The 25,255-nt window shown below is 34.3% G+C and overlaps 5 protein-coding genes and 3 pseudogenes across 5 annotated transcripts; 1 reads left to right on the forward strand and 7 right to left on the reverse strand.

Annotated features, from left to right (window-relative positions):
- Positions 1 to 1,255: 1,255 nt before the first annotated feature.
- Positions 1,256 to 23,388, reverse strand: LOC120179267 (peptidyl-prolyl cis-trans isomerase-like). Its single transcript, XM_039184906.1, has 2 exons — positions 22,787 to 23,388; positions 1,256 to 1,292 (listed from the first exon to the last, which is right to left on the reverse strand). Exon 1 carries the CDS (start codon positions 23,316 to 23,318, stop codon positions 22,797 to 22,799), a length of 522 nt encoding a protein of 173 aa, XP_039040837.1. The 5' UTR covers positions 23,319 to 23,388; the 3' UTR covers positions 1,256 to 1,292; positions 22,787 to 22,796.
- Positions 2,286 to 2,828, reverse strand: LOC120179268 (dirigent protein 4-like). Its single transcript, XM_039184908.1, has one exon. The coding sequence runs from the start codon at positions 2,826 to 2,828 to the stop codon at positions 2,286 to 2,288; it is 543 nt and encodes a 180-aa protein (XP_039040839.1).
- Positions 3,997 to 4,517, forward strand: LOC120179364 (two-component response regulator 24-like; the record flags this gene model as incomplete). Its single annotated transcript, XM_039184981.1, has 2 exons — positions 3,997 to 4,257; positions 4,350 to 4,517. Coding segments are annotated over exons 1-2 (429 nt in total), but the record flags the coding sequence as incomplete, so codon positions are not given.
- LOC120179365 lies at positions 5,434 to 7,520 on the reverse strand (annotated as a pseudogene).
- LOC120179366 (probable amidase At4g34880) lies at positions 9,046 to 10,849 on the reverse strand. Its single transcript, XM_039184982.1, is given in 5 exon segments — positions 9,046 to 9,327; positions 9,330 to 9,411; positions 9,488 to 9,923; positions 10,008 to 10,222; positions 10,298 to 10,849. Coding segments are annotated over 5 exon segments (1,557 nt in total). The 3' UTR covers positions 9,046 to 9,055.
- LOC120179367 lies at positions 12,330 to 14,073 on the reverse strand (annotated as a pseudogene).
- On the reverse strand, positions 14,376 to 16,431 carry LOC120179368 (annotated as a pseudogene).
- Positions 18,167 to 19,561, reverse strand: LOC120179266. Its single transcript, XM_039184905.1, has 3 exons — positions 19,348 to 19,561; positions 18,814 to 19,276; positions 18,167 to 18,680 (listed from the first exon to the last, which is right to left on the reverse strand). Exons 1-3 carry the CDS (start codon positions 19,496 to 19,498, stop codon positions 18,329 to 18,331), a joined length of 966 nt encoding a protein of 321 aa, XP_039040836.1. The 5' UTR covers positions 19,499 to 19,561; the 3' UTR covers positions 18,167 to 18,328.
- Positions 23,389 to 25,255: the final 1,867 nt, after the last annotated feature.

The raw sequence follows: 25,255 nt of genomic DNA on the forward strand, positions 1-25,255 counted from the left end.
TCCTAAACGCACCTCTGCCTCCCACAATAGACAATTCAAAAATCATATATTTATGATCTCATTAATAATTAAACTTATCAGTTTGTATTAATTTTATTATTTGACTTGATCAAAAGTCTTTGATGTGGAATTATTTATCAATATTTTGAATGGTTTTTTTTATAAATATATTAGGTAGTCAAGTATAATTTTGATGTAGAATTATTTATCATTTTTACCATAACAAAATGGTTTGAATCTCTTAGTCTTTTCCTAAACTAAAATAATTTATACCTCGATTTCAAAATTAATAGCTAAAAATCAAACCTCAAAGAAGAAGAGAAAAAATCAAAGTCAATTTTCATTGAAAAGGATAGGTCCCAAAATATATGATATTGGTATGAGCATCATAATTTTCTGAATCATATAGTTGGAGTATATACCTTGTCACATCATCTTTATATCACTAAACTTTTATTTTTTTTTATCAATTATAGCATTAAACTTTAGTTGTACATTCAATTATGTCCCTCTGCCGTTAAGTCACTAATATGACAATGATATAACTAACGATCGTTGACGTGGTAAGTCACACCAAAACTACATCGTTTTGGTTTGGTTATTATGATGCCTGAAATGACACCATTTTAGACACTAAACTTTAGGTATGTATCGTTCTTTGCCAATGAACATTTAAACAATTTACCTTTTTGGCACTACACTTTTCGGTCATCAATGAAAGCTAATCACCGCACGTAATCAATCATTTTTCGTAGCAAAATTGGTTCTAAAATGTTCACACTTTTCATTTTTCTCGCATGATTAGTTTTCCACGAAACCCACTTAAAATCGACGAAATGAAACAAAAAAAATCTACCGTTTTTTTAGATGTTTAGAGACTTTCTCATATTGATATTATTTTGGATGATTTTTAAAAAATCTAAACGGTGAAAAATATTATTTTGAGAGGACGAGCAATATACCTCAAAACTAGCTTCACCAAACAATCATCGAAAGATATCGAAATATTAATATGTCAAACTTTTAAATTAGTTTTCGTCGAAATATTAATATTTCTAGTGAAAGAAAGAGGAATGAAATACAAACGTTTTGGAATCGATCTTGTTGTGAAATATGACCAGTGATGGGCAATACATGATTACCGACGGTGGCCAGAAAGTACAATGCTAAACACTGGCGGACCCGACCTACTAAGAGGGGTGTCATATGACACCCCAATTTTTTTTTTGAAAATGTATTTATAACTTAATATAAAAATATTTCAAAATAAAATAAAACAAACATATTTTTAAAGAATATTAGTATCTTTAAACATAAATTGACACCCATTATTCATTTTCATCCAATTGAAAATTCTTTTCATATAATTTCTAAATTTGACATCTAAAATAATTTTTTTTAAATTGTCTCCTTAAAATAAATTTTTTAATTCCACCCCAGGTGCTAAAAAGAAAATTATTTAAAAATTAAGTGGTAAAATGATACACTCCAAAAATTTTATATCTATAAAAACGACACTTTAAGCATCAAAATAACCACACGAAAACAATGTCATTTGACTACAAATATGGTGGAAAATCTTCAATCTTAGATATAATTTTTCAATTTTTTATTTACAAAGCTTACTACATAGTTCATAGTCCAAAGCTAATAATTTTTTATACTTTCAATTAAAATAAGTCGGAAAATTTGAAAATATAACTTAATTAAATGTTAAATTCCAGCAAACGATGCTTATAGGAAGGAAGAAATTCATCGAACAGCATAATTTATTATAGTAACGTTTAGTGTAACAAGGGCCAATAAATTGTTCTTTTTAGGATAAACTACATAAGATGTCATCAAATTTTAGGAGTTATATTATTTATATCATTAAATTTTTTGATTATTTTTTTTTGGTATAACATCTGGTTTTCAATTTATTGTTTGATTAATCTAGATAGAGTAATGCAAAAGCTCATAATGACAATGACCCTTTCAATCTAGTTTTCTCTATTTACAACGTTACAATTTGAATCTTTAACTTTACTTAAAAAAATTAATATCTCATCTCACTGGACCAATTAGTTGCGGGTACCCTTAGAATTATTAAAAGCTCCTCGCCCATGGTGACTTAATACTTTTTTCCTGGGTAAGGTTAACCCCATTATCTCTCGACGTTTAGTAAACGTAATGCACGAAAGCAATTTGTTCAATACGTATAAAGTTCAATATCCTTTGTGTTATTGGATTCTTTATTTCCCCAATTATAATTCACAGAATTACAACAGTTATTGATGTCTGGTTTAGTAATGGTACAAAGTAACATTGAACTCGAGACTAGCATCCCCATTCATGAGGTTTACATAAGTTGCCCGCGTCAGAGCATACCCTCTGGCCATCCTAAACGCACCTCTCCCTCCCACTATTGCCATTTCAATAACTTGTTCCTTGGCTCGAGCGATTTCCGTAATCGGAAACTGCGAGAAAAATCTGAAGGAGCTCCCATTGAACCTGCCACTCGTAAACGAAAAATCAGTGTACAAAACTGCACCGAACAGGGTAGGGTCTTTAGCGGTCCATACGTAGAGCCCTTGGGCGTTTCCGACTCTCCTCAATGTTTGTTCTGGTCCCACGGTCAGGGGATCATCCATCGCAATCAAGTTGAGGTATAGGCCTGCGTTGGTGGTGTTAGGACGGGCTATTGGGACTGCACCAGGGTTGGTGCCACTGAGGATATCGTGGAAGAAGAAGTGGAGTCGGGTCAACTTCCCCGGCCGAGGCGGTGGCATAACAGTTTCAGAGTAGTATTGGCCATAGACTGGTGCTATGGCGAGCCAAAATATCATTGCGGATGCAACTATTATAATCTGTTTACCATTTGATCTCTGCACCGATTTTTACAAATCAATATTCTATAACAAAGGGACGATTAAAATAAATTCGATGATTGATGGTTATTTTTTATGGTTTCGGATTCAAATACAACTTCAAAAAGAGTAATCCAAGGTTTTATTGAAGCAAAGTAATTCAAGAATTGGCGTGGAGCATAGACAACTTTAATTGCTCAAAGGCTTCCTTAGTTTTTTCAATCCATTCAAATGTTTTTCTCCTTTTATAAATCGTGGTGTGGGCACGACGAATTTCATGAATTCAAATTTGAAATTTGTTCAATTCCCTCAATGAGTTCTAATTTATAACTATATGTTAAAAAATTCGTCTAGTCCACGCAATGAGTTTCAAATCTACTATATCAAATGATTTAGATCTGAAATTAATTCTCCGCACCTGTTTTTCCTAAAAAAAGTTTCCACCTATAATATTTCCCAAGTCAGCCAATGTATTTGTTACTAATATGCTTCAACAAGATAAATTTTATAAATATCAATTAAAGTAACACATTTTTTTTCAATAATCTGAAATGATTGAATCATTTAAGATTAATGTTACGGGTATATGTGTTCAAATCTTGATTTCTAAAATCAGTAGATTATTTAGAAAAAAAATGGATATATATGTAAAGGAACACTTCTAACAAAAGTAGTTTGATTTAATATATTTAGATAACGTTTTATGTCAAACTATCTTTTATTCTTTATTGCGTATCTCAGAGAGATTATATTAATAATTTTATTATTAAAATAATAGAAAACGACAAGATTTTTTATATGTGAGAAGTTATTATAAAAAGAAAGAAAATCCAAACACTGTAATTTTTCGCCTTTTAACCATTTAAAACAAAATACCATTGGCTTAAAGCTAAATTACAAACTAAAAGTATGAAGACAACTCTTAAACCATTTAAACACACGAATATAAATCCACATAGTTGAGTGATACGGTCGCTCCGAATTAGCGAGATTGCATTTGAGGTAATCAAATTAAGATACATACATATATCTTCATTTTTCCTAATTATTTACTTGTTTATTGCTTGTATTTTTGAGTAAATTTGTCATGATTTTGAGTGCTTAAATAGCTAACATAATTTATGTAATTTTGAAGAGAGGTAGAAAAATGTCGGGGAATGGTGCATCGAGTTCATCAATGAGCATGAAATCAGACGACGACATGGTTGGTAATAACAGGAACAAGAGTGTGTTGGTTGTTGACGATGATCCGCTCCTTCGAATGTTTCATGATACGTATCTCAAACATGTTGGTCTAAAGACCCGAGTGGTTGAGAATGGAAAAAAAGCTGTCGATCTTTTCTATCTTGGAGCTTATTTTGATCTCATTTTAATGGACAAAGAAATGCCTGTCATGAATGGTGTCGAGGTATATATAATATTCAAAATTCAATTTATAGTAATGAAGATTTTGTACCAATTTAACCATACAATAATATTATATATGCGTGTGTTTTACAGGCAACTAAGGCGTTGAGAGCTATGGGAGTGAGTAGCATGATCGTTGGTTTAACTTCTCGTGTGCCACCGTGTGAGATGCAAGCTTTCATGGCGGCTGGCCTCGATTTTTGCTTTGAAAAACCTTTATCTATTAATACAGTCGCTTTTCTTTTAAAAGAGCTCAACAAGAATAACAACAACAATTAATATTTTTCTTTTAAATTTTGTACTAAGCAAATATCTAATAATAAAAGAAAAAAAGAAGTATTCAAGCATATGTGTGTAGGTTTGCTTTGCCCTATCTAGTTATTGTTAAGTACTAGTTTATTGTAATTTATCTTTTTCATAATTAAAAAGATTAATGAATAATGCTTTTTTAATTTAAATATTAAATTTGGTACAACCGTGGCTATGTGCAGAAAACTTTCAATAGTAACATTTCCTTCCTTTATTTTGAATGCATGACACATCCAATTATTTAAACTCTGATGAAGTTCAGAACTGTGGGGCCATGGAATGTTATCACTAATCGAACTCGAATAACAAAAACAGATAAAACATGATAAATTTAAATAAATAATATGTGTTATTATTTTGTCGAATAACATTAATTTATTAAAGAAAATAATATATGAATATATCGATTCAGCTACTAGGTGTGTTATGTCAGTTGTCACTAATGATTTAACAATTTAATTATTGAAAAAAATTTCTTTTTAATGACAATTTAAATGAAAGTTTTTCGATTTTGGTGACTAATAAAAATTTAATAACTATAAATAGAGTTTATCCTTTTAAATTAAATCTAACACAATTCAAACATGATTCCAATAAATAAATCCAACCCTAATGATATTGGATCAGGTCAAAATCAATAAGATTTTTGTCCATTTTAATCCTTAAACTTTTATGCTTTTGCAGTTGAAGTAGAAATAAATCTTACAATCATATAAATAATCACATAAACAACAAGATCAAGTTCAATAGAAACCTGACGCACGAACTATGCTTAAACAAACATGAACAAACTTTATTTTTTTCCAGCACTAGTCGAAATGAGAGCGGGCAATATGTCATCCTATTGATGAAACAGAGTCGCGTTATACTACACAATGGCTCTACCTGTTGAAAAATCAAAAATCACATGGGCTGCTAGTTACCAGCCGATGGCTTTGAAAAAAAAATATTAAAAGCTAATTTTGTTGATTTTTTATATGGTCAAATTACAAACTTTAGGGCATTTTCAAGATTAAGTCTTTAAGATTTAGCTATAAATACCCTATCCCATTTAGCTTCAAAACTATCTCAAAGCATTCTAGCTTTCTTCCAATACTAGAGAGAATTTAGAGAGTTTCTTGAGAGTTGTTTTCTCCTATTTATCAAGAGAGAATTATTGTTTTCTCCTTGGTAAATCGAGAGAAGTTGTAATTCATATTTTCTCATAGTGAAATTATTCTACCGTTGTCCGTGGTTTTTACCCTATATTATTTAGGGGTTTTCCACGTAAATTTTGTGTCTCTTTTATCTTCATTTTTATTTTCTCAAATTATCATTTGCGATTTTGCTCTATCCAATAGCCGTCTTTCGCAACAATTGGTATCAGAGCTAGATTAGAGTGTGTAATATCTGCTTATTGTCTTTGTGGTTGCCACCAAAAGGTAGATCCTCCAACATAAGAAAAATAAAAAGTTATTACCCATTCTTTGAAGGTTCCAGAGAACTATTCACGATAGTGAAATAATGGGAGTTATCCGTAAAAGAAACTACGGCAACGAAATTTGATATTGAAAAATTCAATGGGAGAAATTTCTCATTGTGGAAATTGAAGATGAAGGCCATCTAAGGAAAAACGGGTGTCTAGCGGCTATCAATGAAAGGTCGGTGGATTTCGCAGATGACATCAAATAGAACGAGATGGACGGGAATGCTATAGCAAACTTTCATCTAGCATTAGCAGATGAAGTATTGTCAAGCATCGAGGAGAAAAAGACAGCTAAGGAGATATGAGATTATCTCACCAAATTATACGATGCCACATCGCTGCACAATAAAATTTTCCTGAAGAGAAAATTGTACACTCTCCGGATGTCAGAATCTACTTAAGTGACGAAGCACTTAAATACACTGAACACCTTATTTTCTCAACTTACATCCTTAAGTTGTAAAATATGAAAAATAGGAGAACAAGAACGTATCGATCCTCTTGCATCCTGACGGAAATATAAGCAACATAAAGGTACAAGGTAAAAAGAATGGTGTGAAGATATGATTATTCCAATCAAATCTTCAAGTGGGAGATTGAAAAATCAAAAACCACATGGGCTGCTAGTTAACAGCCGGTGGCTTTGAAAAAAAAATATTAAAAGCCAATTTTGTTGATTTTTTATATGGTCAAATTACAAACTTTAGTCATTAAACTTTAGGGTATTTACAAGATTAAGTCCTTAAGATTTAGCTATAAATACCCTATCCCATTTAGCTTCAAAACCATCCCAAAGCATTCTAGCTTTCTTCTAATACTAGAGAGAATTTAGAGAGTTTCTTGAGAGTTGTTTTCTCCTATTTATCAAGAGAGAATTATTGTTTTCTCCTTGGTAAATCGAGAGAAGTTGTAATTCCTATTTTCTCATAGTGAAATTATTCTACCGTTGTACATAGAGCAAAATCGCAACTCTACCATCCCCGGAGTTCCAATAAGTTTTAAGCTCTGCAAACCCTGTCGCCATCCTGAACCTCCCTCTTCCTCCGACGACCGCCAGCTCTCGATGCGTCTCCATAATCGGATTCCTCTAGAATACGCTGAACGAGCTACCGTTGAATTCGCCCCGAGTAAACCCGAAATCTAAGTACACAACCAGAGACAAGTCTTGTTGACTAGTCAACACCGTGAGGCCTTGAGCATTTCCGATAACCTCTGATGTGATTTCGACGGTTAGAGGGTCATCTGTGGCTAACACGCTGCCGAAGGGAGTCACTGCGCTTCCGGGGTAATATTGTAATGTTCTGACGGGCAACTAAAACAGCAGAAGGGTTTTCTCCGGTGAGTGTGTCGTGTAAAAAGAAGTGAAGATGGGTTACCTTTTCTGGAGCGGGAAAATATGGCACGCTATCGGAGTAATAACCACGGCAAGACGTTAGAACGGTGGCCGACGAGAAGAATAGAATCCATGCGAATATCAAACTTCTTTCCATTGATTTTTTGTCTTAAGAAATGATGGGATTGAGCCCTCAGGCTTATTATATATTGCTAAAAGATACATCCATGGACGGAACCTGAAGTTAAGTTGATATTTTTATATATTTTCATACACGTAAACATCTCTATCAATGATAATTTTATATATTTTAATATAAAATTGGGGCACAGCCACCCACCAATAACGTAGGTTGGTCCCTGGAATACTTCATGGTTCATAAACTAATATTCTTTAAACATCAAGTTATAATCAATTAGTCACGTGGTGATATTTTAAGTTCAAATGTCATAAATGATTTATTAAGAAAATAACAATAAACAGAATATAAAATGAAAATAAAATATATATAAAATTAAAGTGGAAGGTATAATTTTGTTAGTTTTAAACTTAAAAGTACAATCATCAATTTCTATTGTTTCTTTCTCTCGTCTCTTTAGTTTTTATTATATATATATATATATGAATTTTTTATTTATTTTATCTAATAAATCTTTTTTTCCGTATAAAGAATGTTTTTATTTACTCTTGTAATGTATCTTTATCTTGATTTTACAGGTTTTATTCTTTCCAGGTTTGGATGTGTTCTCACCTCTTTAGGTGAGGGTTATTTGGTTAATTCTTTAATTTTATCATGCTTTGATTTTTGTTTACTTCTTTTTATTAGTATGAGGTGGATGTAAGATAATATTTGTTTAAAGATTCTCGACTATTTGATATTAAATGTTTATATCATTGTATACATAATACTCAAACCCAAAATCTCAAAAAATAACAACAATTTTTAAACTGATCACTTGGTTTATGCTTTTTATTTTTGTTGACTTTAATTTATTGATATATATTTTATTTTCTTAATAAAATTAATTGTTAGTATATTTTAGAAAATTAAAGTCAACGAAATGAGATTGTGCTTTATTAATGTTAAGAAAATGTAAGCTTATAATTGATGACAACGAAGCCAAATAATACTCCCTGCATTTGACTTTCCTTCTCTCTTCTATAAAATTCATGTTATTTTATTAAGATAAAGGTCAGGATAAACATTCAGGATTATAAATCTTTCTTTGTAAGCGAAAGTATAAAATTACAGGTCAATTAGTGCACAGTTGATAAAAACATGTCAATTGCTAAACATGAAAAGCAAATTACACTAAAAATAATGTAGTTGAAAGTTTGTATTTAGAATTATAATCTTTTATTTTAATTTGACTAATAAAAAATCGTCTGATAGGATGTATAAGTAATAAGAATCAATGTGTTATTAGGAGAGAATGTCACTCTCAATCAATGTCCTTCAACTCATCTCTGTCAAAACCCTTTAATGTATTCTGATATTGTTATGTTCAATTATAATATAAAATATATTATCGATTGATTTATAACTGTAGGTATTAAAAACATAAATTATAGTCAAATACTCAAGAGTAAGTAGTTGAAGTTCTTCGCTAATACCTTAAGATCTAGACTTCAAGCTCCGATAATGACATTTGCTCCCACAAATTCAATAAAAGGACATTTTAATCTTATTTTTCAAGGTTTGAATGAAGGAGGTTTCCTAATCATAGTAGCTTGCTCAAAGGCATATGCGATTTCAATTAGCTTGCTCTCGGACCCCTTCAATCCCCCAAACAAAATGCCAAAGGGCAGCCCTTGGCTATCGTACCCAGCTGGGACAATAATCGCCGGGAACCCTCCGATTGCATACACAGCAGAAGCATCCGACCTCGGTGTCACCACTGCATCAAGCTCGTTATCTCTCATCAACTTCTCCAATCCATTTTTCGAAAGATTTCCAAGTTTAATAATGCTGCCTTCTCCTGTGCACCAATCCCACTTGTGGCTTCGGCTGCCAAGAAGATTTCCTGGCCTATTTCATCCGTCAATTCCTGCAATAATGCCCACCATGTTAATCTTAAAATAAATGCATACAAGAACACATTTCATGATCTTATAATACCCTACCAAATCAGGGAATTTCAGGTTGAAAGTTATAATATCTGCCAATGATCGCACCGGGGAAACCTCCAAGTCTTCGAGGTAGGCGTTCAAGGACAATTTGAATTCGGCTATGGTTGCTGCTGCTTCGCCGCTTGCGGTGACGTTTAATATGACATCGATGTTGTATATTTGCAAATTGTCAACAACAATGGCACCTAGTCGCCTTAGTGTTTCAAAATGGCTCTCAAAAGTCTGAACCAAACCGAGTCCAATGGTTTTGAAAAATGGATCTCTCACTACCCCCAATCTCTTTCCTTGGAGCCCATAGGGATTAAGGAATCGTTTGTAGCCACCGGGTGGGATATAGTACGATGCAGGTCTAGTTGCTTCATCGTTAGAATCGAAGCCCGCAATGGCATCAAGAACGTACACGGCATCCGATACTGTCCGACAGATAGGCCTGATGTACATCAAATTGTCACATAAGAACCAAAATCACCAAAAATTACAGTGAAAAATGGAGTAGCGTAAAAGAGAGCTTAACCCAATGGTGTCCTGTCTTGGAGTAACCGGAATGACCCCGGCTCGGCTCGTGAGACCAACAGTAGGTTTGAGACCGACCACCGAGTTAAAGCTGGCGGGACATAAGATGGAACCGTCTGTCTCGGTCCCTAATGACACTGTTACCAAGTTTGCAGCCACTGAGATTGCCGGTCCACTACTTGACCCACACGGAGTAGCGGACAAGACATAAGGATTCTGCATGGCATTACAAAACAAGCTCTGTTACTGTTTTGTTATTCACATTTCACTAGAGTGATTCATTTAACTCACCTTTCCCTGTCCACTTCGAGGACTAAAGCCAGCAGGTGCATTAATCGACCTAAAATCAGCCCATTCACTCAGGCTAGCCTTACCCAGAATGATTGCTCCCGCTTGTCTCAGCTTGTTCACCACGCCAGCATCTCTCGGCACAACCGACCCGAGCAATGCAAAGGAGCCGGCCGTGGTATTCAGCTTATCTTTGGTAGCAATGGTATCCTTGAGCAGAATGGGAATGCCGTGCAAGTCAGGCAGTGAACCAGGAAGTTTACACTTCCTTTCTTTATCGGCAGCATCAGCTTGGAGCAATGCGTCGGGGTTCACTTCTATGACCCCTTTAAGGAGACCGTTGAGTCTGGAGATTTCTCCGAGATAGAACTCAACGAGTTGCCTCGAGGTGAGTTGGTTTCTCTCAATACTTTGTTTTATATCTTTTACCGTTGCTTCTCCGATTGAGAATGTATAGTTTGTGATTGTACGGGTGGAAGCACCAAATGAAAATATGGAAGAAAGAATAAAAAACAGGAACAAGGAAGAGATTCTCTCGAAAGAATGGACAGCCATTGGTAAAGCTCCAATGGAGGACTTTGACTCACTATCGAGACAACTCGCAAATTTCGATCCTATATATAGATACCATCCAGGGGTTCTGATTATATAATTCGATGAAACAGGAACTTTCTCTGCTGAACAATTCTACCACCATATAGCGGACATTATTACGATAGCATACCACCGTTTAAATCCATGTTTCGAAGGATAAATTAAAGGGTAACTAAGCCAGCAGAGAAACCTCCAAGCACATGGGAACACTATAACCAACGGGTTTATATGATTATTTTATGAATATATATCTCCAACTCTTCTAACTATACTCAATATTAAATTATTAATCTGCAATTAATTATTTAATTCTGTTTTTTTTAGTTAAGCGGTCTACTTCATGACCAGTTCAAGGGTAGAGACTTTTGCCGTCCGTTTCCGGTAATAAATTTTAGTAATGTTTAATTTGGATCTATGGAAAATGTTTTTGAGGTGAAGAGAATAGCTGATCTCAACTTCATGAGCCCTAAAGAAAAGTTCACCAAAATTAAATGAACTTAATTGTGAAAAAAACATTTAAATCGTATATATATTTTTAATTAAATTATGTTTAATATTCATTCTATATTTATTTTAAATTCAATTTATTACGTTCATTAAAAATATGATGTTCAATAAATATCCGATATTTAATATCCATATGTTGGCTTTCGTAATTCATTTTATCGTTAGTTTTTTCTAATTTTAGAAAAATAAATAGGAAAATAATAATAATAATAGTATCGAAAGAAGATAAAAACTAAAATTATTTTGGACACCAAATATAATTTTAGTTCCAAAAATTATTCTAAACACTTCGATTTTAATATATGTTTGTCTTTTTTTACAAAATCAAAAACCTTAGGTTCAAAATTTAGTCTCAAATATTTTAATTTTAAAAAATCATCTATTCGAAAGTAAAATTAAACTATCCAATTTTTAAATATTATGTTTTTGTATTTGTAACGACGAGTTAGGCAAAAAAAAAGTTACATGTTTGGAATTCAGTAAATTCAGTCAAAATTTTTAGGCGTTAGAAGAATAACATTATTTTATATTTCTTACTTGCTTTTAGATTAATTTTACCTTAATTAGTATTGCAGTTAATTATTTTCCTTATGAATTGATGCATTAGCATCGAGCAAACAATTTGAATAGGGTTCAAATTGTTTATCTTAGCTTTTTTTTTTAATTTTAGAGGTTTCGTTAATTATTTGATACATTAAATTTTAGAGCTTTTCTTTATTTTGTAATTGTATTTTAGCTTTATTTTGTAATAAATTTATCTTTTTACTGTGTTTCTCTTTAATTTTGAAGCTTGATTTGCTTAGTTATTATTTTATCAAAAAAGAAGAGTTTGTATTTGATATACTACACGTGTTTATCTCTATATAATACAAAAGCCTGAAAATGTGGTTATTTAACATATTGTGAAGAAAATTTTGGCAACAATCCCAATCCATTAAACGGTAGCCAAGGGAGAGTCTCTGGTAAGATGAAACGATTGAAGAGGAGGAGGTTTTCTTATCCTGGTAGCCTGTTCAAAGGCATGCGCAATCTCAATTAGCTTGGGTTCTGAGCCTTTCAATCCTCCAAAACAAATCCCAAACGGCATCCCATTGCTTTCATACCCGGCTGGGACCGAAACGCCTGGATACCCTCCAATTGCCAGCACACTCGTGGAAAGTGATATTGCCACCAATGCGTCCGCATTCTGCTCTTTCATCACTTTCTCAAACCCTTCCAGTGAAATGTTGCCTTTAAGTGCAATGAACCATTTATTGATCTGAAAAAATAAAGAGTACTGTTATAGTACCCGAGTAAATCAAGGTGATTCTCAAATGTTGAAACAATGGATCTGTTTAAGGTGTCCAACAATGGATGTCTGATAACTCCCAATCTCTTTCCCATGATTCCATATTTGTTGAGGAATTGTTTATAACCACCATGGGGGATGAATGGAGCAGCTTCCGATGTTGCTTCATGATCTCTCCGGTCGAAGCCGACTATTGCATCCAGCAAGTGAACCGCATCCTCCACTGTCCTCGCCATTGGACTTTTATGTCATCATCAAAGAATATTATTTACTCCAAATTTTAAATGCCTCGATCAAATAGTTCACCACAGTGAATGCATGCAATTGAGACATTGTTTTTCATCTTTTTTCTAGTGTGTATATAGGCTACCTTTTTGTCAATGATTACAATTCAATTGAAACAACAAAACTTACCCAATTGTGTCCTGCCTCGAAGAGATTGGAATAACACCAGCCCGGCTGGTGAGTCCTACGGTTGGCTTGAAACCTACTACGGAGTTATAATCTGCCGGGCAGATTATAGAACCGTGAGTCTCCGATCCAAGTGAAACGCTCACCATGTTAGCAGCGACAGAAATGGCTGGTCCGCTGCTTGATCCACAAGTATCTCCCCCTGCAACGTAAGGATTCTGCAAAGCCACCACCAAACCAAATTAAACCTTTTTTTAATAGTAGAATGATTACAAGATAATGTATGTTTATAATTTTTTTACCTTAGCTTATTGACAACGTAGATACATTTTGTGGATGAACCTGACCGAATCCATATCCTAAAACAACAATCTTTTTTATTACTGAAATCACTCAATCAAATTAAACTTAAATAAATGAAAAGGAGACAGTAAGGTTAAATTGGAGAGAGCGCAAACCCTGAAGTACCTGGGCTTGGCCGCCTCGAGCGCACCAGCCGTTAGGAATTTTAAACAATGACCGAAAAGAATACCATTCCGTTAGAGTCGCTTTCCCTAAAATAACAGCCCCGGCTTTCCTCAGCTTTTCAACCACTCCCGCGTCCCGACCAGCCACAGAGCCCAACATCGCGTATGAACCTGCTGTCGTATTCATTTTATCGTTCGTCGCTATCGAGCCCTTAAGCAGCACTGGGATGCCATGCATGAACGAACGATGATAACGAGGACTGTTACTCCTCTCTCGATCAGCCTCCGCAGCTTGTAGCCGTGCGTCGGGATTGATTTCAAGCACACAACGAAGCGGAGTTGTCAATTCTGCGCAAGTAGAAATCTACCAGCTGCAGTGATGTGTGCTTGTCTTCGCACAAAGCTCTCTGGATGTTCTCGATGGTGGCTTCCTCGATAATGAAACCATCACCGCCTTTGATGGTGATGACCAGAACTGAGAGTATGAAGAAGAGGAGAAGGAGAGAGATCATTTGCAATTAAATTTTATTCACGTTAGATTTTATTTTTATTTTAAATTACTCGTATTGAATCTTATTTTTTTTTATATCGAAAGTAGTAGCCTGCCAAAAGATAGTTTTGATGTACAACCATAAATGATTTGTGGTCCGTATCTTTGCATGATCTAATATTTTAGTGGCATAAGAGGGTTTCCGATCCAACATGTCTGCTTGGAAGAGGCTTACTAGCCAATATCTTTCCGACATGAACCTTGTTAACAGAGCAACTCAAAAAATGGATGTATTTCGACACCAATGATCGAAGACGAATCGGGTCAAAAATTGCTAAACAAATGCTTGATCTCTTTACTAACTAGATGACTTATTTCTTGAGCAACCTAATCAATCCCAAATAAACAATAATAGATAAAGTCAATTCATGTAAAAGTTTTTTAATTATTCGGTGAGGAAATTTTTTAATTATTTATATTGGAAGACCCACATGGATGATCTTCGGATGCAATTTTATCAATAAGTTCATAGAGACCATTCTGTCTTTGAGTATGAAAGGAACTTCGATTTGACTCGTATTCCCCCGAGTTAGCGGCTGTGAGAATGCTGCCATAGAGAAGATGACAGAATGAAGCTTTTATCAAATGGTCATGAAATATCCTGCATTACATCAGTTTATATAATAGTTGTGCCTTCAAGTTTACTCTACCTCTATAACAGATTCAAAACAGACTCCAACATTCATAATAAACTTTAACAGCTCACTCACACACACAATGCTCATATTAGGAGCATATCCACACATTGCATATTCTAGAATACAATCGTGTATTCTAGATACTCTAATATTCTCCCTACTCTTTTCCTTCTCCTTGAGAAAATGAGAAAACCTACACTTTGGGTTAAAATTGGGCAAATGAAGATTTGGACAATGATTTAGTAAACCATTCGTTCTAGTTGAATCGGAAGTGCAATGCTTCTTTCCGTTCAACTTGAATCGGAAGTGTGATGCTTCTTTCCGTTCGATTTGAATCGGAAGTGCCGATGCTTCCTTCCGTTCGATTTGAATCGGAAGTGCTGATGCTTCCTTCCGTTCGATTTGAATCGGAAGTGCCGATGCTTTCTTCCGTTCAACTTGAATCGGAAGTGTCGATTCCTTCTTCCATTCGACTTGAATCGGAAGTGTCGATGCCTTCTTCCGTTCGAATTGAATCGGAAGTGCCAATCCTTCCTTCTGTTCACTTCCATTCTGTCCAGTCATTCGTCGAGAAACCATGTCAGAACCCCCTGCTTCAGCCTCGGCAAGAACATTATTTATCAACTGCTCCGCCTTAGCTATTTGTTCAGGAGTACCCACGAGCTCTACAGGCCTAGTCATGGAATTTGGGTTTGCATCAGTATCTCTTTGGATCTGAATCTTTGCCCCAGATTGTAGTTGAAGATATTCGATGGTTTCTCTAGATTTCCCAATTATAACACCAACCCTATTTTGAGAAATATCAATCTTATTGCTACTACCATGATAGCTTCCATAAGAAACCGGTATGGCTGAAGGAGCAGAGTTTGATGAAGGTTTTATATTAGAAGGAGCGGAGCTAAATCCCTTCTCGTAATCAAAGCCACCGCCAGATCCGTTTTAGACACGAGGGTGCTTCAGCTCAGTGCCAGCAGAGGCAACGGATGCAGTAAGGAGAGCGGCAATCTCCTGAGCTCTCTGCTTGGCCATCTCGATGTCGTCGAGCGGTGGCGGAACGCTGTTGTGGAAGAAGGAGCCGAATTTGGGGAGGAGAAACCTGTAGGCCTCCTACCAGCGAAATACGGCGGTGTTACACGTAACTTTCCCAACAATCTCGTCACTAGTAATAGCTACAACAGCAATAACAGAAGCAGCTGTTTCGGCTTCAGCTTCATAATCTTCCAAACGAAGACAAGATTCATTTGAGTTCTTTTTCTCAAAAAAAAAGCTACAATCATTCTCAGCTTCATAAACATGGTGAGACATTTGAATTTTTGATCGAGATGGACCTAGAGGGCCAAAACCGTGTGAAGCGACAAGAACACCAGAAGGGAAAACTGTCGGAGATGTAACTGCTCCAAATTGTATTTTCTCCAAGTTGCAATCTCAACGAAAACAGTGGAAAACAAATATGTTTTCAGCAGAATCTGATCAGTTGTCACGATTTCATCGAGTGAGTTTTGTGAGATCTGAGAAAACAAGGCATGCTGAGAAGAAATCCCCTGTGAGAATAATTGTTGTGATGGTAGTGATCTAAGTTGTGATGATTGCGGTACACTCGGCGGCAGGCTTGATCTCCTTGTATGAGGAGGAAAAACAGAGATGGAGCCAAGATCACAGGCTTTGCTGATCTTCAACTTCATTTATTCCAGAATCGATTAAATCAAGTGAAAAAATAGAGTTCTCAATAGCAACAGGTTTTTAGAATACGCGAATCAACCTCTCTTTCCAAGTGAGAAAGGGAGAACAATCGGAGAAAAATAAGAGGACGAGGTGAGAGTTTTGGAGAAGAAAGAAAGTGAGAGTAAAGGAACTCAATCGTCGGCGCAACTGTGGAAGAGAAAACGATGTCAGGATCTTTGGCGAATGATACCATGTGAGAATGTTGCCATGGAGAAGATGACAGAATGAAGCTTTTATTAAATGGTCATGAAATACTCTGCATTACACCAGCTTATATAATAGTTGTGCCTTCAAGTTTACTCTACCTCTATAACAGATTCAAAACAGACTCCAACATTCATAATAAACTTTAACAGCTCACTCACACACACAATACTCATATTAGGAGCATATGCACACATTGCATATTCTAGAATACAATCGTGTATTCTAGATACTCTAATAGCGGCGACTGAATCTCTTACATGTAAAATGTTTTTTGAGAGACTTCATAATTGGCAGTATATCCGTCCAATGTTTTGCATGAGTTAACCAGACAAACAAAAGCAGAAGAAAATGTTCAAAATATGAAGACAGTAATGATGAGTAAGGTCAATGTTTCTGGTAGGAGAGCTTCTGATTATATCGGAGTAGCAAAGTCATCTATCAAGTAGCCCGAGACATTAGAGGACAAGGGAGTTCTACACCAACTCAGTCTTGGAGGTTAGAGCAAAGATTTACCCTGGGACCTAGGAAGAGACCTTTGGCCACCACTTCTTTGCTAAGTTTTGGGGAATAAACTAGAGCTTCCATAATGACAGAGTGTGAGTTCTATAGTAAGATGCATTTTGGAGAGTGCAGGAAGATGACTAGAGCATGTTATGAGTGTGGGGCCACTAATCACTTTGTTAGAGATTGCCCGAGATTATCAAGGGATGCACCAGTAGCTTCGGGGAGGTCAACATCATCAGTCTAGAGAGGCAAAGGCTTGTTGCAGGGTGGAGCTAGTACTACTTCGCGATTTTGATGTTCATTACGCTTTATTGCATGACACGCTCCTTATAAATGTGGGGTTTAAACTCAAATCTTCTAAGAAGAAAATTATTATTGAGATCACTAAACTCAAAATTTTAAATATTATAAAATTTCAATTTCTTTAAAAAAATCTCGTAAATAATATTTAATATGATTGTGATAGCTTTTAATATAATTTTATAACATTTAATTTGGATTTGAATAATTTTGATATAACTAGAATCTATTTTATGTCGATGTTTTGATAAAATCATGTTAAATCTTTTTAAAGGAAAATTATGTTAAAATTTTAATTGAATATTGTATTTCTATTAGTTTATTATATATTAATGTAATAATTCATTTTTTATAATTTTTATAATTTATTCTTTAACACACATATTCTTGAATTATACTCACTTATTATTTGCTAATGTCTATTTGAACTTACAGTCTCTAAGAATATATAATTATATTTGTATTTATTGAGATATTTAGAATAATTTAATTCTTGAAAAATGAATTTAGAGTTGAAACTAAATTATTTTGCTTAACCTATACAACGAACTAAATTACGACACAAACAATTGTCATGTAATGCTTCTGGTTGAATTATCTATTACTACTTTTTTTTTAAATTATTTGGCATGTAATGATGCTTCTCATTTACCATTAAAAGAGAAAATCATGGCAAATAGCATATCGTATGAAGTTGGGGACTCCAATTTTATTCTCAGAACATAGGTAAATAAGACCTTCCCTCTTCTGGACATGATTAATGATAAGAAAATGGCATACAAGCCATAAAACTATAGAAACAAATATAAAACGACAAGCCTACAAATAAAATCAGGCAACATAAGATCATTTGCAAGGGGTTAACTTGCAGGTGATTCCGCCGGTGCCGGAATTAGCCCTTATGAACCGTAAACCAGTGATGAGGACGCCTCTGGTTGAACCCATAAGTGCCCAATTCGTATGTGTGACTACACCAACTGAATTGTATGGGAATTGAAGGCTGTTATAGGAGTTGAGAAGGGCTGTTGTGGCTTCCCTCAGCAGTGTCTTGTATGGGTCACCTCGCCCTTTGAGGCTTTCCCGTAGGGTCATATCGGCCCCATACCTCCTTGCGGCAAGTGGCCCGAAAATAAGAGAAACCTTCGACTCGGGGTTCAGTACCCTCCAGTAGCATTTGTACTCCGGCATTGTCCAGTACCTGAAAAAAGTAGAAATACACGACAAAATCATTGATCACTTCTTTGTTGATGAATTACTCTCATGAATTCAATAAAAAGTGCAAATTTGTATGTTAACTAGGCCTGTTGACATAAAGATCCAAGTGTAATTACTGATGTGAACAAGCCGATGCTTCGGAGAAGGGCAACGGTGGCATCGGAGGCAATGGTGGCAGTGGAGGCAATCGTGGCAAAGGCGGCAGCCTGATAGTCGGAGGAGAACCCGTAGGCGGTGCTGGTCCAGGAGGCCTTGTAGGTGTTACTACAGGTGCAGGCACAGGGTTGGATGACTTTGGGCAGAATGACATGGGCTGAGCAGGCTCAGAAAGCAAAGAATCCACCCCAAACATCTCCGTGCCAAACATCCTGAACATGAGTCTCAGTTTTTGGGCAGGACCAGCGGTTGCACCACAATCGTGTGCCCCTTCTCCACTGCCAGAAACCTGTGCATTACAGTTACTTAAGTCCGGCGTTCCATCGAATCGTATCACATAGGTTCCAAATGCATTTGTTTTCTCTTCCCTTGACATTGTCACTTGTGCGTTACCATCAGAACATGTAACCGTGACCTTCATTCCTGCAAGACAGAAATCAATCAATCGAAAACAAGACAGACAAGGCTGATACTCCAAGAGGATAGAAAGTTACCGGAAAGGGGATAATCGAAGACGGATCTCTGGCCATCTTTACATTGGTCACAGAAGACCGCCCCAGAAACCATGGCAGCTGCTTGTGTCCCATCTATGGCTGCTGCAAAAATGACCAAAGCTGTGAACAGGAGCTTATGTGCCAAATCCATAAAACCTGGAGAATAGAGAATAAACCAGAAGGCAGGAAGATCATAAAGTGAAAAGGGAATGACTTCTGTCAATACCAATGGATGTACATCTGCACTTGCAAGGTGAAATAAATAAAGGAGAAGTGTGTTGCCCACTTTTTCAACCCTCAACTGCCTCCATTAATGATCTTCTTTAGAAATTTATGTTTAAAATTATAGAGACATACATACCAGCAAGGCTAACACATTGATTGCAAGCAGATGGATATAAGTTACAATTTCAGAGACCATTAAATGCAGCTGTAGACAGGTTTTAGAAGATAATGTTGGATTTTCAAACACTAACCCTCAAAAACTGACAGTGAACCACCAGGGGATCCTACAAATTTATTACATAACAGTGAGAATGGAACCTGTACCATTCCAAGAGACAAATAGTCCACGTTATTGGTATGAAAGTAGAATTTATGAAACCAACCATTCTTAATGAGATTATGAAGCTGGTGATGATAAATGTTTGGGGTTTCAGAACAACCCCAATATGTGTAAACACAAGGTGGCCGTAATATTTTTGAATATTGGAATTCGGTGGTGCGGGTAATTAGTTGGCCGTCAAAGCAGAGAGGAGTATTGATGAAGTGGGGGCAAAGAGCAAATTCATGTGAAAGCCAGGACACCAAGTTACTATTAACTCCACTGGATTTTTCTTTTCAACTGCATAACACTTTTGAGTTATGCAGTTCTTTTCATGCACTATTGAATTATTGATATATATATATATATATATATATATATATATATATATATATATATATGTCCACTGTAAAAATTATTTCTGCCACTTATTGAAACCAAAGCACGTATAAGTGTCTTCCTCTTCTTCTCAAAGTTGTCTTTTTCAAAAAAATCGTTGAAGTTTTTTTTCCACTCAAATCATATAGATCTGACCACCATTATAATCATTCGATACATTTCCAAGTAAGTGGTAGGATAGAGCAGCCCAATCAGCACCACTCTCATCGGTCATAACACGACCATCGGCCAAAAGACCTAACTGGAATGAAATATCCTTCATCTTTCCATGAGTACAAAAATAAATATTAGTTTCAGCTTACAATCTTCGAACACTCGAGACGCATAATGAAATATGCCTTACTTTAAATATTCCCTCGTGGCTTTAAAGAGAGATTTTTTAATGTTATAAATAAATGAATCAAGAAGATGATTATATTCTTGCTATTTTTTTTATTAAACTAGGATAAGTATAATGTAGTATCTATTCAAAGATAACTCTCGACCATTTGACATTAAACTTCCACACCTTTAGCATTCATGGTGCTCAAATCCAAGACCTTAAAGAATAACAACAATTCCTTTACCACCGAGGTCCCTTGGTTTGTACCACTCTTGTTAATTTTAAATAAGTACATAAACTATTTACTAAAAAAATATTAGTTAATAAAATTAATTGATAAATTTTGTATCATAATAAAATCAAATAAAAACACTAAAACATAATAATTAAAATAAAAAATAATTATATTATACGAAAAATATAATAATTAAGAAATTAAATAATTAAATAGATAATATTATGATGGAGTTTTAGTTTTACACCTTTCTAGAATCATTGGAGGAATAAAAATAGACTATTGAGATGTAGTCATTATTATTTTTTGTGAATGTCTTCTTATTTCGTAATGTTAATCTCATCGTTCTATTTTCACTCATCAAATAATCTTAAAAAAACTTAAAACTAAAAGGTTTTACACTTACCTCTGTTATAAATTGTACAAAGATAATAATTAAACGAAAAATATCAACTTTTTAAAAAATAAATTATAAATTAAATAACTAAATAAATATTTAAAAGAATATCACAATTTATCAAAATATACATACAAGATTTAAAAAACCATAATAAGAAGCTCTTTTATCTCAATTTTTTTAAAACTATAAAAAAGCTAATATGATGTGTAATGTGTTTGGGTTAGTGGAATATTTATAAAGTTTTTAGTCATGACTTTTAAAATTTGAAATCATGAACGACTGAATCAAGAAAGGTGTATTTTAAATTTTAAATTTTATAAAACAGTAATTTTATTAAAAAAATAAAAAAATAGTTAAAATTAAAATCGTAAATTAAATATTTAATTAGAATATTCTTTTATAATCATCGACAAAATAAACTAATCTCTTAAGATTACATAAAGACCATACAAGAATAAGATAAAAAAACTTGACTAAAATATTTTGAATAAATAATAGATACAAATGAATTTGACTGCTACGACAAATAAACTATAACAAATGATACGACTATCGAAAGACTACCGAAAGACCATCGACCAAATAGTCAGAAACATGTCAAAAGATAAAAGAAAACATTTTATAAAAATACAAAAAACCATATTATAAAAATAAAATTATTAAAAGCAAAAAAATAAAAATGTGAGATAAAAAATATCAATAACTACAACCAGACGTTAAAACTGGTGAAATGAACCCTTAGTTGTTAATAAATTATATTATACGCATCTCAATTATACATAACATGTTTAATAGATAAACGAATAACATTTGAAGTGGTAATTTAGTAAATAAAAAAAATCCTAATATTAGTTATGTGGTGAGTAATCATTATCATCATTTTGGAGATGTTTAACTGCTAAATATGGAGTGGAAAATAGCCGGTGCACGCATTTTAAAGCTTTGTGTAGAGAAAATGAAGTTTGGTAGGGAACTATAATTATACTTCAAAATCATTGTTCATGGATTCAACCGAAGCAAAACATTGTTATACAACCCCAAAACCCACTTTATAATTATCGGTGGTGGGATTCCACAAATGAAGTGAGGCTTCCCTTTGCTTTACAAGCTGAGGCTGTGGATCAATCTCCAAAGCACACCTTTACAAATTGTTCTTAAAAAATCAAGAATAACTTTACTTGGGTTGGATTTTGGATCTTCATATTTTGTCTTCTACATCTTGTCTACTTCTTTTATAATAAAGAGTCATTTTTCCACAGGACGGTGGCCGAATACCAACATTGAACTGACCAACCCGATTTCATCTTTATCACATGGAAAATATCAAAAGGGAAGCCAAAGAGAACACAGATATATGATGATGATGAGGAAATAGAGTATCTTATTTAATGGTAGTCCATCATAAAAACTACATAAAGCAAGTTCCTGAAAACCACCAAAAACAGTGAAACTAAGAGCAGAACCATAAAGAGAAGCCTAAATCAGAGATTTTAAAATCACTAAGACATTAAACATCCCAAGTAAAACATAAACCACTCAGTTTTTTTTTCTAGGAAAGCTGCCCACAGTCGGCGATAACGACGGGCTTGGAGGTCCTTCCACCACTAGACCCAACTTTCTCAATGGCTCTCACCACATCCATGCCTTCAACGACTTGTCCAAACACCACATGCTTTCCATCGAGCCATTCAGTCTTAGCGGTGCAGATGAAGAACTGAGATCCGTTGGTTCCGGGTCCGGCGTTGGCCATAGAGAGAATTCCGGGACCGGTGTGCTTCTTGATGAAGTTCTCGTCGGCGAACTTGGATCCGTAGATGGATTCACCTCCGGTTCCGTTTCCGGCGGTGAAATCGCCTCCTTGACACATGAAATTAGGGATCACACGGTGGAAGGATGATCCCTTGTAGTGGAGGGGCTTACCGGATTTTCCGATGCCTTTCTCGCCAGTACAGAGGGCACGGAAGTTCTCGGCTGTGCGTGGAGTAACATCGGCGAAAAGCTCAATCACAATTCGGCCGGCCGGCTGACCACCGACCGCCATGTCGAAGAAGACTTTGGGATTTTGGGCCATAGTGCTGAATTTTTAAGAAGAGATGATCTGATGAGATATTTTTTGCTGCGATGGGTAGTTAGGGTTTTAAGCGAAATAGAACAAGTTTATATAGGAAGAAGAGAGATCACAACCGTTGAGGCATGGACACGTGGGTTGATCGTGACGGGGAAGATTAACCAGCGTAAGGTTTACAATTTGACTAGGGTTAGTCGTAGGTATCCTAGGGAGCTTGGCGGCAAATGCTTTTTTGTCGGTATTGACCGATGGGGAGCAAACGACACCGTTTGTCCTCAAATTAGTAAAGTAGTAGATAGCAGGAGTTTAAATTTTGATTTTGATGGGCCATCTTAATTTTATCACGTTCCGCTGATAAAAGAAAGGTGTTATTTTAATATTTTTAAAAATTATTTATAATTGTAAACACAATAATTTGAATATTGCATTTTTAATAAAAATATAGAGATAATTTATTTAAATATAAATTTTAAAAAATCAATGTAATATTTTTACCATCAAGTGATAAATAAATATATATTCTCTTATCAGGTGAACAATTTTTTGTTTAGATTTCTGTATTAAGTAAAAAATTTAACAATTTGAATATTTTATAAAGAGAATTTATTTCAAGTATAAGTTTTTGAAATATAAAACAAGTTCAATATTTTTAGCATAGCTACCTAATAATTTATTATTTTCAACATTTTCTGTTGAAAATTTTGTATGAAAATATATAATTTGAGTATATGACAATTAAACACGATTAAAATTTAAAGCATCCCTTTAAAAAAATTAAATATTAAAATATTCTAATTATTTATCAATTAGTTATTATTTTTGTGAAAAGAAATGTTATTGCAATTCTATTTTTAATTTAAAAGAAAGAAATAAGTATTAATCACTCCCTGGTGACCTTATTTTAGCATTCCATGTCTGCAAACAATTGATATATATATATTTATTTCGGTTATCTTCTCGATAAACCTAATGTGTCCTTACACTCCTAATGATAAGCTGCATTTCCATTTTAATAATTTTTCAAATCTAAAACACAAACGCGGGATAATCCCCTTGCCATTATGCCATATGGCTATAGTATATAAATGAGTCCTTGCCTAGGGTAATCCTCCATACTCAGTCCCTGTAGGCTATAGTATATAAATGAGTCGAGATAAAATATAAATTATTTTAATTTAATTTGATTAAATTTTAGTTGATACTCAATTTTAATTGAATTGATTTAATTCCTTGACGAGTTAAAATAAATTATTTTAATACTCTATTTGGAAATTTTGTGAATAATTTAAAAAATATAATATATTAAATTTTACTTTTTAAATTCAGTTATTAATAATATTGATATTTATGTATTATTTTTTTATAAAAGTTACAGTGAAAGGCTTTTTATTCAAGAATTAATGCAATATTTTAAATTAAGGGAACAAATTTCTAAAATTTTAGAAACGAGTTAACTTATAAAACTCCAAAATGATTGGTTGTCCCTTGTTCCCATATGTAATGGGGTAAGGGGAGGTAAGATAGTAGGCTGCCCCCAACACTAGGTTGAGAGCAGCTTCCGTAGGAGACCTCCAAATTATGAAATACCCTCATGAGACTCGATCCCACGACCTCAAGGTTAAGAACATTGTGCTCTACCAACTGAGCTGGATGATCATTTCTTATAAAACTCCAAGAGATACAAAAATAGATTTTTAATATAAAATACATAGAAAAAATCTAAAATATATTATAATTTTAAATTTTCAAGGGTGCAATTGCCCCCTAGATTCATCCCTGTTTTCATGTGCTTATAGTTTATGTTTGATTTTAAGGTTCAATCAATCTAAGTCTTAAAATATTTTGAGTTTTTATAAATTCAAGTTAAATTTGATAATTTTAAACTTACAAACTTTCTAATCAAATTAAACTCAACTTAAAAATTTCAAATCAAATCGAAT

This window comes from Hibiscus syriacus, unplaced genomic scaffold (genome assembly GCF_006381635.1).
Source record: "Hibiscus syriacus cultivar Baekdansim isolate YM2019G1 unplaced genomic scaffold, ASM638163v2 tig00112411_pilon, whole genome shotgun sequence".
In the NCBI taxonomy this organism is placed as follows: domain Eukaryota; kingdom Viridiplantae; phylum Streptophyta; class Magnoliopsida; order Malvales; family Malvaceae; genus Hibiscus; species Hibiscus syriacus.

Coding starts and splice junctions, on each gene's coding strand:
- LOC120179267 (XM_039184906.1), bottom strand. CDS start 23,318: ATGGCCCAAAATCCCAAAGTCTTCTTCGACATGGCGGTCGGTGGTCAG.
- LOC120179266 (XM_039184905.1), bottom strand. CDS start 19,498: ATGGATTTGGCACATAAGCTCCTGTTCACAGCTTTGGTCATTTTTGCA. Junction 19,277..19,347: donor CTTCGATTATCCCCTTTCCG/GTAACTTTCTAT, acceptor TCTGTCTTGCAG/GAATGAAGGTCACGGTTACA. Junction 18,681..18,813: donor GCATCGGCTTGTTCACATCA/GTAATTACACTT, acceptor TACTTTTTTCAG/GTACTGGACAATGCCGGAGT.
- LOC120179268 (XM_039184908.1), bottom strand. CDS start 2,828: ATGATATTTTGGCTCGCCATAGCACCAGTCTATGGCCAATACTACTCT.